General features: G+C 37.6%; 1 protein-coding gene across 3 annotated transcripts in view; it reads right to left on the bottom strand.

The window, feature by feature from the left end:
• prkg2 (protein kinase cGMP-dependent 2) overlaps nt 1-11805 on the bottom strand; it is a 45991-nt gene that overhangs the window by 29418 nt on the left and 4768 nt on the right. For all 3 annotated transcript variants that reach the window (XM_008297276.1, XM_008297277.1, XM_008297278.1), the window contains exons 3-4: nt 8681-8847; nt 4853-4966 (exon numbers count right to left, since the gene is read on the bottom strand). In XM_008297276.1, coding sequence (XP_008295498.1) covers nt 4853-4966; nt 8681-8847 — 281 coding nt within the window. The remainder of the gene's footprint in view (nt 1-4852; nt 4967-8680; nt 8848-11805) is intronic.

Raw genomic sequence — 11805 nt, 5'->3', positions numbered from 1 at the left:
ACATACAGTGTTAATTATTCATTCAAACACATTCATCCCGGTGGTGGGAGCTACGATTGTAGCCACAGCTGCCCTGGGGCAGACTGACAGAGGCGTGGCTGCCATTCTGCCCCTCCGACCACCACCTCATACAATCCATTCATTCGTATTCACACCAGGCAAGGTGGTGAAGTGTCTTCCCCAAGGACACAAGGACCATGACGCAGGTTAGAGGGCGGAATCGAACCGCCGACCGATCAATGACCGACTCGCTCGACCACCTGATCCACAGTCGCCCACCATATAGACTCAGAGTAAATAGTCCTAAACAGCTGGAAGCAACAAACTAAACTTTACCTCCTGTTAACACCTTGAGATTGTGTGTCGCCTCCATTAGCTAAAACTGTGTCGTCTGTGATGATTTGCTTTCACTTTGACTCAGTGCTGGAGTTTTTAGTTCTAGTGGATGAACTTGTAGGTGTTTGATGTTAAACTAAAATTCAACTGGCTCTTTTCTTTTCTTTTTGAAGTTATTTTTTTTGGCCTTTCTTGCCTTTATTTGATAGGACAGTGGAGAAGGGGGACAGGAAAACTGGGGAGAAGAATGGAGGAAGGACCTGCAGCAAAGTGTCACAAGCCGAATTCCAACTCACTACCACTGCTTCAGCCCCTGTATGTGGGATGCCAGCTCAACCAAGTGAGCTATCCCGGGGCCCAGGCTCTTGTCTTTCCTTGCGTCAGTATCTGGCTCTTGTCAGTGATTTCTGCCTCCGCTGTGACCTCATGGCAAACTTTTGAAGCGGGACGTTTCATGTGAACGCTCAGTCTGGTTTTGGGCAGCAGCGAGGCCAAAGGGTAGAAATAGGTCACAGAACTTCGATCCACGCTCACTGTGACTGAGCAGCTTCACAGCAACAAACCAGCATCGGTCCTTACTGTACAAACGATAAAACTCTCACCTCGCACCGAAGCCGTCCGTGTGCAGTTGTACAGGATGGCCAGCTCACCGAACGTGGTCCACACCGTGATGGAGGCGAGATGTTTGCTGTGTTGAAACACGTCCAGCTTCCCGTCTGGAGATATGAAAAGAGGGCAATCAATCATTTTATTAAACCCACATTCAGGACACAGGCATTAAAAAAAAAAAGGCGACAGACGCGTGACACAAGAAGAAATCTGGTGACATTTTTATTTCAATTTAGGACAAGAAATGGGAGGAATCTTCAGCTGGAGCGTCTCAAAACTCTTTTCATGATTTGATCAGTTGCTCGACCTGAGCAGAATCTAAACATTAAATCTATTATAGATAATATATATTTATATTTATATGAATGAATTTGGTAAATGTGACTTGTGTCGACATAATAATGTTGATATTGTGTGTAATTTAAACACAAATTTCTGCGTTAGTTGATTTAAAACTACATTCTAGTTGAGGTAACTTAATGAAATTAGCTTCATAACTTAACTTTCCAGGATTTCTAGTTTCCTGGTTAAATATAATTTCATTCGAAGACAAACGATTGCCTTCATTTTCTTTGTTGAGCTCAGACGTGATCTTTTACTGTGTGTTGAACAATATTTCTGGTTTTAGTTTACCTTTTTTTGTCGTTTAGAAGAGTTTTTTGGCTCCAATTTTGGCTTTTAAATATATATAAAAAATGTTTTCCTGATTTTGTATTTTTTAAATGAAAGATTCGTTTGTTTCTTGCATTTTTATTTTATTTTTTTTGCATGATTTAATGCGTTGCTTGATATGAATAGAGCCTGTTAAAGACACCTGTAAACAAGCAGCTGCATATTGTCTCTTATTTAAACCATGGAAACATCAATTTCTAGGATTTTTCTGTGATTTTGATGTTTTAAGTGCCTTTTTTCTGGCAGTAAATTGGGGAGGTATCGCACATATGTATATATTTTTATTGCTTCTTTGTGTATTTTCTTAGGGACAACCACTTTCTTGCACTTTTGATGATTTGATGTGTTGCTCGATATAAATAGAGCCGGTAAAAAAAAAATCCCTGTGATCAAGCAGGTGTATGATAACTGTCATAGAAACACATCTTCAGGTTTGATTTCCAGGTTTTTCTTGCAATTTTAGAGTTTTAACAGCCTTTTTCCAACATTCAATCTGGGAGATATCACACATAATATATGTATGTATTTTATTTTATGATATTTTCTTCTTGTTAATTTTTGGGGCCCACACATTTTCTTGCACTTTTCATGTTTTGAACAGTTGTTAGAAATAGAAAGAGCCTGTAACCTGTAAACAAGCAGGTCTTTAAGTTTAATTTCCAGGTTTTTCTTGCAATTTCTACATTTGAAGCACCTTTTTGCAACAATAATTCTAGTAAATATCATAAAATTAACATATGTTGTGTATTTTTGGTGCCATCTGTGGTAAATGTATACTACTGGCTTTAAAAAGAATGCATTTAATACATTTCTAAATCCGTTATATGAAACAAAAAACCTCTTGCCACCATCTGTACTCTCTTCCTATTGGTGCTACATAAAATATAACAAGTTTTTTAAAGCTCTTGATCAATCAGTGACCCTAAAATAGAATAAAATAACATTTCCAGCACAAGTTACGACTAAAAAGTTCAAAAACGAGATTGAAATCAGAGGCTCCTGACGTTCCTGTGAGTGTTTAATGTCCTTATTAGTTAATAATCATTAATCATGAGCTGTTTTAGTAACTCGTCATATCCAAACACAAAAGCTGTGCCGGTTTCAGCTTTGGTGGTGAAACATGTCACAGATTCACAGTTAGATCACAATTTGTTTTATCCTTTGACTTCGTTTTACACTCAACAGAATGAGTAATTTGGACTTTTTATGGTCATATTTGGGCATTTCTGCTTCACTCTGCTGCACTGTGTGTCAGACTGATGCATTTGCATGTCCAGGGTGAGAAATGACTGTAACGCCACACAGAACAGAACAAATACTTGCACATTTTGTCTGTGAATGTCAAATATCAGCACCAAGCTCGCTGGCAGACGACCAGCTATTGTTCAGAGGCGATGTGGTCGCTTAAAACACCCGGCTGCTCGGTGACTTTGAGAGAAATGTCAGTGATGTTTGGAGAATATCAGAATATAAACCANTTCTAGCTGCGAGGCAACGGTGCTAACCACAGAGCCACCTTGCAGCCCCCAGTATTTGTCGAAAAACTAAAAAAATGATACGCTCTTTTGTGCATATTTTGCAATAACGTGCACAAAACTTTGCTCTTTTTCTTTTTTTTAATCCTCTGAATCCCACTAACAGTTTGAAAGGCGTCTTCGCTTCCAGTAGCAGCTCTTCACCAGGAGTTGGAACAATTAAAATCTGGAGCTCATTACAAAAGAAGCAACTGCGAAAATCTTAGCTCCGCAAAAATTGTGTTCATTTCTCTACAGTTTAAGTATTAAAGTCCAAATGCAGGAACATATTTCAGTTTTCTGAAATTGTTCTGAAAAGGTAGTTTTTTTTTAACATTAACATCTTGAGCTGCTGAAAGAAAAGGGCGCCATCCTTGAACATATTTTTTTGTTTCTTCCTACATGAGGGCATTTTAGAGTCCTTTTACTGGTGTTGTGTTAAGTTGTGTAAAGCCTAAACCTCTCTGGCTTTGAAGACGTTTGTATTCATCCTGCTGCTCTCTGATGCTGCAGGTTACAGTCAGGTTCATGAATATTTTGACATTATTTCGGCTCTGCACACCACCGCATTGGATTTGAAAATCAAACTGTCCTGATGTGCTTTAAGTGCAGACTCTCAGCTTTAATTTGAGGGTATTTACATCCAAATCTGGTGAACGGTGTAGGAGCTACGACACATTTATATGTGCCCTTGCGTATTTGTGGACCTGACTGTATTTAACAATAATAATAATTGATTAGATTTATATCGTGCTTTTCTAACTCAAGGAGTAACTCAAAGCGCATACAGTGTTAATTATTCATTCAAACACATTCATCCCGGTGGTGGGAGCTACGATTGTAGCCACAGCTGCCCTGGGGCAGACTGACAGAGGCGTGGCTGCCATTCTGCCCCTCCGACCACCACCTCATACAATCCATTCATTCGTATTCACACCAGGCAAGGTGGTGAAGTGTCTTCCCCAAGGACACAAGGACCATGAAACAGGTTAGAGGGCGGAATCGAACCGCCGACCGATCAATGACCGACTCGCTCTTCCACCTGATCCACAGTCGCCCACCATGTAGACTCAGAGTAAATAGTCCTAAACAGCTGGAAGCAACAAACTAAACTTCACCTCCTGTTAACACCTTGAGGTTGTGTGTCGCCTCCGTTAGCTAAAACTGTGTCGTCTGTGATGATTTTGCTTTCACTTTGACTCAGTGCTGGAGGTTTTAGTTCTAGTGGATGAACTTGTAGGTGTTTGATGTTAAACTAAAATTCAACTGGCTCTTTTCTTTTCTTTTTGAAGTTATTTTTTTTGGCCTTTCTTGCCTTTATTTGATAGGACAGTGGAGAAGGGGGACAGGAAAACTGGGGAGAAGAATGGAGGAAGGACCTGCAGCAAAGTGTCACAAGCCGAATTCCAACTCACTACCACTGCTTCAGCCCCTGTATGTGGGATGCCAGCTCAACCAAGTGAGCTATCCCGGGGCCCAGGCTCTTGTCTTTCCTTGCGTCAGTATCTGGCTCTTGTCAGTGATTTCTGCCTCCGCTGTGACCTCATGGCAAACTTTTGAAGCGGGACGTTTCATGTGAACGCTCAGTCTGGTTTTGGGCAGCAGCGAGGCCAAAGGGTAGAAATAGGTCACAGAACTTCGATCCACGCTCACTGTGACTGAGCAGCTTCACAGCAACAAACCAGCATCGGTCCTTACTGTACAAACGATAAAACTCTCACCTCGCACCGAAGCCGTCCGTGTGCAGTTGTACAGGATGGCCAGCTCACCGAACGTGGTCCACACCGTGATGGAGGCGAGATGTTTGCTGTGTTGAAACACGTCCAGCTTCCCGTCTGGAGATATGAAAAGAGGGCAATCAATCATTTTATTAAACCCACATTCAGGACACAGGCATTAAAAAAAAAAAGGCGACAGACGCGTGACACAAGAAGAAATCTGGTGACATTTTTATTTCAATTTAGGACAAGAAATGGGAGGAATCTTCAGCTGGAGCGTCTCAAAACTCTTTTCATGATTTGATCAGTTGCTCGACCTGAGCAGAATCTAAACATTAAATCTATTATAGATAATATATATTTATATTTATATGAATGAATTTGGTAAATGTGACTTGTGTCGACATAATAATGTTGATATTGTGTGTAATTTAAACACAAATTTCTGCGTTAGTTGATTTAAAACTACATTCTAGTCGAGGTAACTTAATGAAATTAGCTTCATAACTTAACTTTCCAGGATTTCTAGTTTCCTGGTTAAATATAATTTCATTCGAAGACAAACGATTGCCTTCATTTTCTTTGTTGAGCTCAGACGTGATCTTTTACTGTGTGTTGAACAATATTTCTGGTTTTAGTTTACCTTTTTTTGTCGTTTAGAAGAGTTTTTTGGCTCCAATTTTGGCTTTTAAATATATATAAAAAATGTTTTCCTGATTTTGTATTTTTTAAATGAAAGATTCGTTTGTTTCTTGCATTTTTATTTTATTTTTTTTGCATGATTTAATGCGTTGCTTGATATGAATAGAGCCTGTTAAAGACACCTGTAAACAAGCAGCTGCATATTGTCTCTTATTTAAACCATGGAAACATCAATTTCTAGGATTTTTCTGTGATTTTGATGTTTTAAGTGCCTTTTTTCTGGCAGTAAATTGGGGAGGTATCGCACATATGTATATATTTTTATTGCTTCTTTGTGTATTTTCTTAGGGACAACCACTTTCTTGCACTTTTGATGATTTGATGTGTTGCTCGATATAAATAGAGCCGGTAAAAAAAAAATCCCTGTGATCAAGCAGGTGTATGATAACTGTCATAGAAACACATCTTCAGGTTTNAGTCCAAAATTAACTTCTCTCTTTGCTATACCTGCCAAGAATAGCAATAAAATTAAATAAAATAAAATTAAATTAAATTAAATTAAATTAAATGGAATAAAATTAAATTAAATACAATAAAATAATAAATGAATGTATTGTTGTTTATAACAACAACAACAACAACAATAATAATAATAATGACAATCAGTGTCAGGCAGTGGAGCCAATCAAAATCTTCCTTCTTGCAGCGCTGTTTTCCTGTGATTTGATTGGCTTGTGGTCACAGCGGCCGTGCAGCAGCCAATGAGAGCTCACACAGACTAAAACGCTCTAAAAGCAGCGGAGCACAGCGGGGGATTGTAATTCTTCTGCCAGTCGGAGACTTTGAGGCCCAGTTTGAGAACCAAACAACAAAACTATAATTTTCCTTACCAAAACAACAAATCTGCTCTCCAGCTGTCCTTTCTCAGCCGTGGCAGCGTCTAAAAATAAACGGTGTGACTAAAAACACTCCTCACTCCAAACAGCAGAAGAAAAACAAACTGACTTTGCAGCGCAGAGTATAAATGTGCACTGATTTCATGGTCATACACTGAACTAACATGTCGCTCTCACTAGCTTTCTCACTGAACAGACAACTTAAATAAAACAGTTTACAAACCAAAGCTTGACTAATGTTTTTAAGGGCCAGAATCACGACCTTCACATTGTGTATTTCTGCACATTTGACCAACTAATGAGTGGACAGAACAGAAGCAGATTCCTCTGCACTGGAAACCAGACAGTGTCAACACACGAGTCGTATCAGGATCAAAGTACAAGATTTTCAGGCCAATTTACCCCAATTTCAACCCCAGATCCAGTTTACAACTTCCTGAACTGCTCTCAGACAAAAACAGTTGGACTTTTACAAGTTAAAATCAGCTGCTAATCCTGCTAGCCCCTGAGGCTAACGTTAGCTGCAGATATGAACTCTCACCTCCGTTGACCTCATCGTCCCAATCTGTTATCAAAACGAGGGCTAAATGATTCATACATATCTAACTGTGAATTCTCTGACATATGTTGCAGATTTGATTTGTGACACTGAAGTTGAGCTTCACTTCACTATTGACAGATTTAAAACGCGACGGAGCACCAAAAATCTAACAGTCACACAAGGAGAAGGGCATCAAATTGTAGAACTCAGGCTCAGATCAGCTGTGAAATGCAAACATGCTGCTGTAAAATAATGATAATGTGATATTTCTGATTCACGAAGATAGATAATAATGTTAAATGACCACAACGTGCAGCCGGGACCACACGTATTGATCAATGTGCAACATAAACGACTTCCTATCGTGTTCTATCCATTGTTTATGCAACATTTAGATTATCTGCTTTATATTGTATCTATACATCCATAAATTCAACTTGTAGTGTGTTTATGCCATCTGTTCCTACTGTTTGTACGCTAACATACTGTAAATAAAGCACTTTCCTGCTGCTGTTGCACTTCTGGTGACATGCTAAACTGCTGTGTCGACTTAATGCTGCATCAACTTCATATTGTGCAGAATTTAAACTTAAATTTCTGCGTTAAGTGATTTAAAACTAAATTCAAGTTGAGCTAACTTAATGAAATCAGCTTCATAACGGACAAACTATCAGCTTCATTTCTTTTGTTGAGCCCAAACATGATCTTTTATAGCATATTGAACAACATTTTTGGTTTTTATTTCACAGTGTTTGTTTTTTTTTTTTTTTTACTTTTAAATGTAAAAAAAAATAAAAAATGCTGTTTTGATTTTGTAGTTTTGATAACGAAAGAATTGTTTGTTTTCTTTGGGTCATCCCTTTTTTTGTGCTTGCTAAACTACATTTCTTCGTCTGTGCAATAATGACAAAGTTGAATCTAATTTAATTTAAATTAAACTGAATCACATTATTTTAATTTTTTAATACTCTTACTTCATAAATCCTGAATTGCAGCCTTTAAGATTTGCAAACTGTATTTCTTGGTACTCAATGACAATAAAGTTGAATCTAATTTAAATTAAGCTGAATCACAGCTTTAGTCTCAGTATTTAATCGTGTCACCTCATCAATCCTAAATTGCAGCCTTTAAGATTTGCAACTTTTAAAACTGCAAATTTAAAATTGATCCGTCGTTTCATGCTTTTGTTTTTCCTTCCTGCAACATCTTATTAACATTACAGCAAGGTGGTGCTTCACAGTCTCCATTCTGTTATTGTCTGTTTCCCCGTGAGAGTTTTGTTAAACATCCTGTAGTTTATGATGCACCGTTAGTTTCCAATCCTGCAGTTGTGCAAGTTTCTCCTCATGCGGGTGACACAGCCTGATTTCAAACTTTAAGCCGACTTCACGTGTTTTCTACGTGATTATGTGAAAACTAAAGAAAAACTGTGCAAAGACAAACCAGATATGATTACAAATGAGACTAATGTTGTGGGGAAAAGCTGCTGAATGTGCAGGATTTTTTTCCGGCTGACGGATTCTGCAGGTTTTCGGCTCAAACTCGACTCCACCTCCTGATTAACAGTTAACCAGTGGAGTGAAATCACCTGCGGGCCGTCGGAACGCCGCCGCACCTGCTTCTCATTGGACGTTACGAGTCACGTGACGCTAAACTCGAGCCTCCAGAATGACTGTCAGCGACCTGATTAGGGGAACACATTGATTTCCAGCCGCCTGGGAAGATGCAGATGAGGCAGGAGAGGAAACGTACCTGCCAGGACGAACAGATGGTTGCCAGGCTCCCCCTGCTTGATGACGTACTCGCCCTGCTGGTACGTGCGCTCGTACATGCACTCCACCATGTCTTTGATCTGCTGCAGCTCCAGCCTCTTCAGGTACTGGTTCTTGTTCAGGGCGTCTGTCAGCAGCTTCTTCACACTGTCACACAGCAGCAGCAGCACGGCTTGTTAGAAACTTTTACTGCACTGATCAGAATGCAAAGTGTGTCCACTGAAGGGTTTGAAGGTTGGGATCAATGACAGGAAGAATTACACTTTAGACGCTTTAGCAGAAAGAAAGTTCAGCAGAGAAACAAAACTTTTGCACGTTGAGGAGAGAAAATTGTTGAACCGACTTAATTACTGAAGTAAGTTCATCCAGGTGAAGCGAACAAGTCGTATTAATAAAACTGGTTTAAGTTGGATGAACTGAGCGTTGCTGCAACTTCATTTTAAAGAAAGTCAACTTGAAGTTTCCATTTTTTTTTCCAACCAAAGTGTTCACTTAAAAATAAATAGATAAATACAAAAAAATCCTGTTAAAAAAAAGATTGTGAAAAGGTGCCACAAACCTTATGAAGAAAGAAAAAAACAGAGAAAATAGCAGCTAATGTTGGTAAAATAATACTTTCAGTGGATTTAAATGCAGTTGGATTTTATGATCACGCATTGCATAAATGACATGTAGTAGAAAAATAATATTAGAACATTAATTTTTGTCTGTTTTTCTTGCATGTAAATCTAAATACAGTAAGAAACTGAGATTTTACACTCAAATGCTGCCAAAGAATTAAATACTATTTGTAAAAATACAGATTAGTGAAGAGTGTCATTGTTTACAGCTAAGATGTGAATTAAAATCTTTTTCTTTGATTTCTATTATCTGCGATTTAACAAAACAGGAACAATCTGTAAATAAAATAATAGTAATATTAACAAAAGTATTTACCATTTTTCAACATCATTTACCTTTCAAATAAATATACGTAAAATAAAAAATATATTTAGCTGATTTAAATACAATAAAAATAGTTGCTGCAAAAGAGCAAAAAATGCTTGATTTTTATTTATTTATTTTTTCAGTTTACATTTAAATTAACACTTTTTCTGACATAAAATAACAGTTAAAAATAATTTACCGCTTTTGAATATCTGCTAAATGACAATATTTTTTAAGATAATTTAAAAACAGTGAAAATTACAGACTTTTAAAGTGGAAGTTATTCATAGTTTTGTCCCGTTTTTTAACAGTTAATGTGTAAACTAATACTTTTTTCGATTTTACTATAAGTTATCTGTAATTTAATAAAGCAGGAAAAATCTGGAAAATAACTGCAAATTAAAAAAAATAGAAAACTTAAAGAAAAAAACATCTGTAATTGTAAAATCAAATGTTACAATAGAATTTATTATTTATAAAAATACAAATTTTTGATGTAGACATTTTTTACACTGTGGGATTTTATTATTTAATTGTTGACATGTAAATAATACGTTTTTCCATTTGTTTAATTTAACAAAAAAATTTAATTTAATTTAAGGAAAAAATCAGTAAAATAACTGTAAATTGTAAAAAAAAAAAAAAAAAAGGTAAAACTGTCAAAATGTTTGTTTTTCACTGTGTGTAGCATAATAAACATATAGTATTTTTTAATTATTTGTATTTTTATTTTTCATCTATACTACAAGACATTTAAGTGCTTCTCCACTCCCACATCCACATGACTCGCCACATTTTTCAGCTGCATAATAAATATTTTACCTCCTTTGTGGCCTCGAGGCTCCTTTTTTTTAAAAAAATGTTTTTTATTCGACAGTCAATCAAGCAAAGCGGTGCAAAAAACATAATGGCGAGCTGTCCGAGTTCACAGATGTGCATCTAGCAGCACACATCCTCGTCGTTCACAGAAAGTCAGTCGGGTTTCAAAGGGCCGGTTTGTGCTTCATTTACATGAGTGTGAGTTACATAATCCGTGTCGAGCTTATTAGCAACACGTGTTTTAAACATGAGGCCTGCCTTCGACGACAAAACCGTCCGTTTTTGCTTTCATGTCGGAGAATCTAACGAGACTCGACGCACTCGTTAAAACGCGGAGCTGTTTGTGGAAGCCACACATTTTACATCTTTGATCATAAAATCCCTCCAAACAGACGTAAAACTTTCTCTCATTTTCTAAAACAATAAGTTCTGTTGTGTTTGCTCATCTTCAGGACGTTAAAGCTGCCAAAACTGGAGCCGAGGAGGCGTCGGGCAGCCTGCGAGAGTGCTGAAGGTCAATTTAAATAATGATAATAATGTATTTGCATCAAGTTTTAATGGGCTGCTGCTAATTCAAAAAGAAGAGTTTTGTCTCAGATTTCCAAACCAGTGAAAAACACTTAGAGGAATAGAAGCGGTCGTATATTGTATTGAAGCCCTTCTGAGGGAAACCTGTGAGGATGCTGAGGACGTTTCTTCCTCAGAAGCAGCTTTCCAGTTACCTAGATGCACTCGGGTCTCTGAAAATACAGTAAACGACCAAACAGAGCACATTTAATGCCACCCGAAGGCTCCAAAAAGCAAACAGTCGAAGCCCTTTGAGCTTCGTTTTGTCACGCGCTGCATGTTTGTGAACGCTTTCTTTTGCTTAAATGCAGAGCTGAGTTCAACAAATGAAATGGGAGGAAAGTTTAAAAGCAACAGTTTGACATTAAACAGACACCAGCTCTGTCTGCTACATTAGCTTAGCATTGCTAAAAGACTGGAAATGCATTAGACCTGCTAGCACTGCTAAAGCTAATTAATTAGTTTACTCATTAAGTAGTTAATTCTTGTGTGTTTGAGGGAATGTAATGCATTGCTGTCTTGATGCTAAGCTACCTCGCGTCACTCTGGAGCCGTGGTGGTGCAGTCTGTGTAATAAGTTGCAATTCTTGGTTCAAAATTAATCAAATAAGTTTTCTGATCCATTTTTTTTCATTTACTTCACAAATAAATCAGAAATGATTAACTTTTAGTTTAGTTTTTAATTGTAAAGGTTGTTGCTTTAAAATTAGATTTTTGAACACAAAGTATTAGAAGAGTACTGGACTGTACCATTAGCACACGGGGGAGTCCACAGACCAAACACAGACCCAG

The sequence above is a fragment of the Stegastes partitus genome, unplaced genomic scaffold (genome assembly GCF_000690725.1).
Source record: "Stegastes partitus isolate 25-593 unplaced genomic scaffold, Stegastes_partitus-1.0.2 Scaffold1205, whole genome shotgun sequence".
Taxonomy (NCBI): domain Eukaryota; kingdom Metazoa; phylum Chordata; class Actinopteri; family Pomacentridae; genus Stegastes; species Stegastes partitus.
This window is presented reverse-complemented; position numbering and strand designations above follow the sequence as displayed.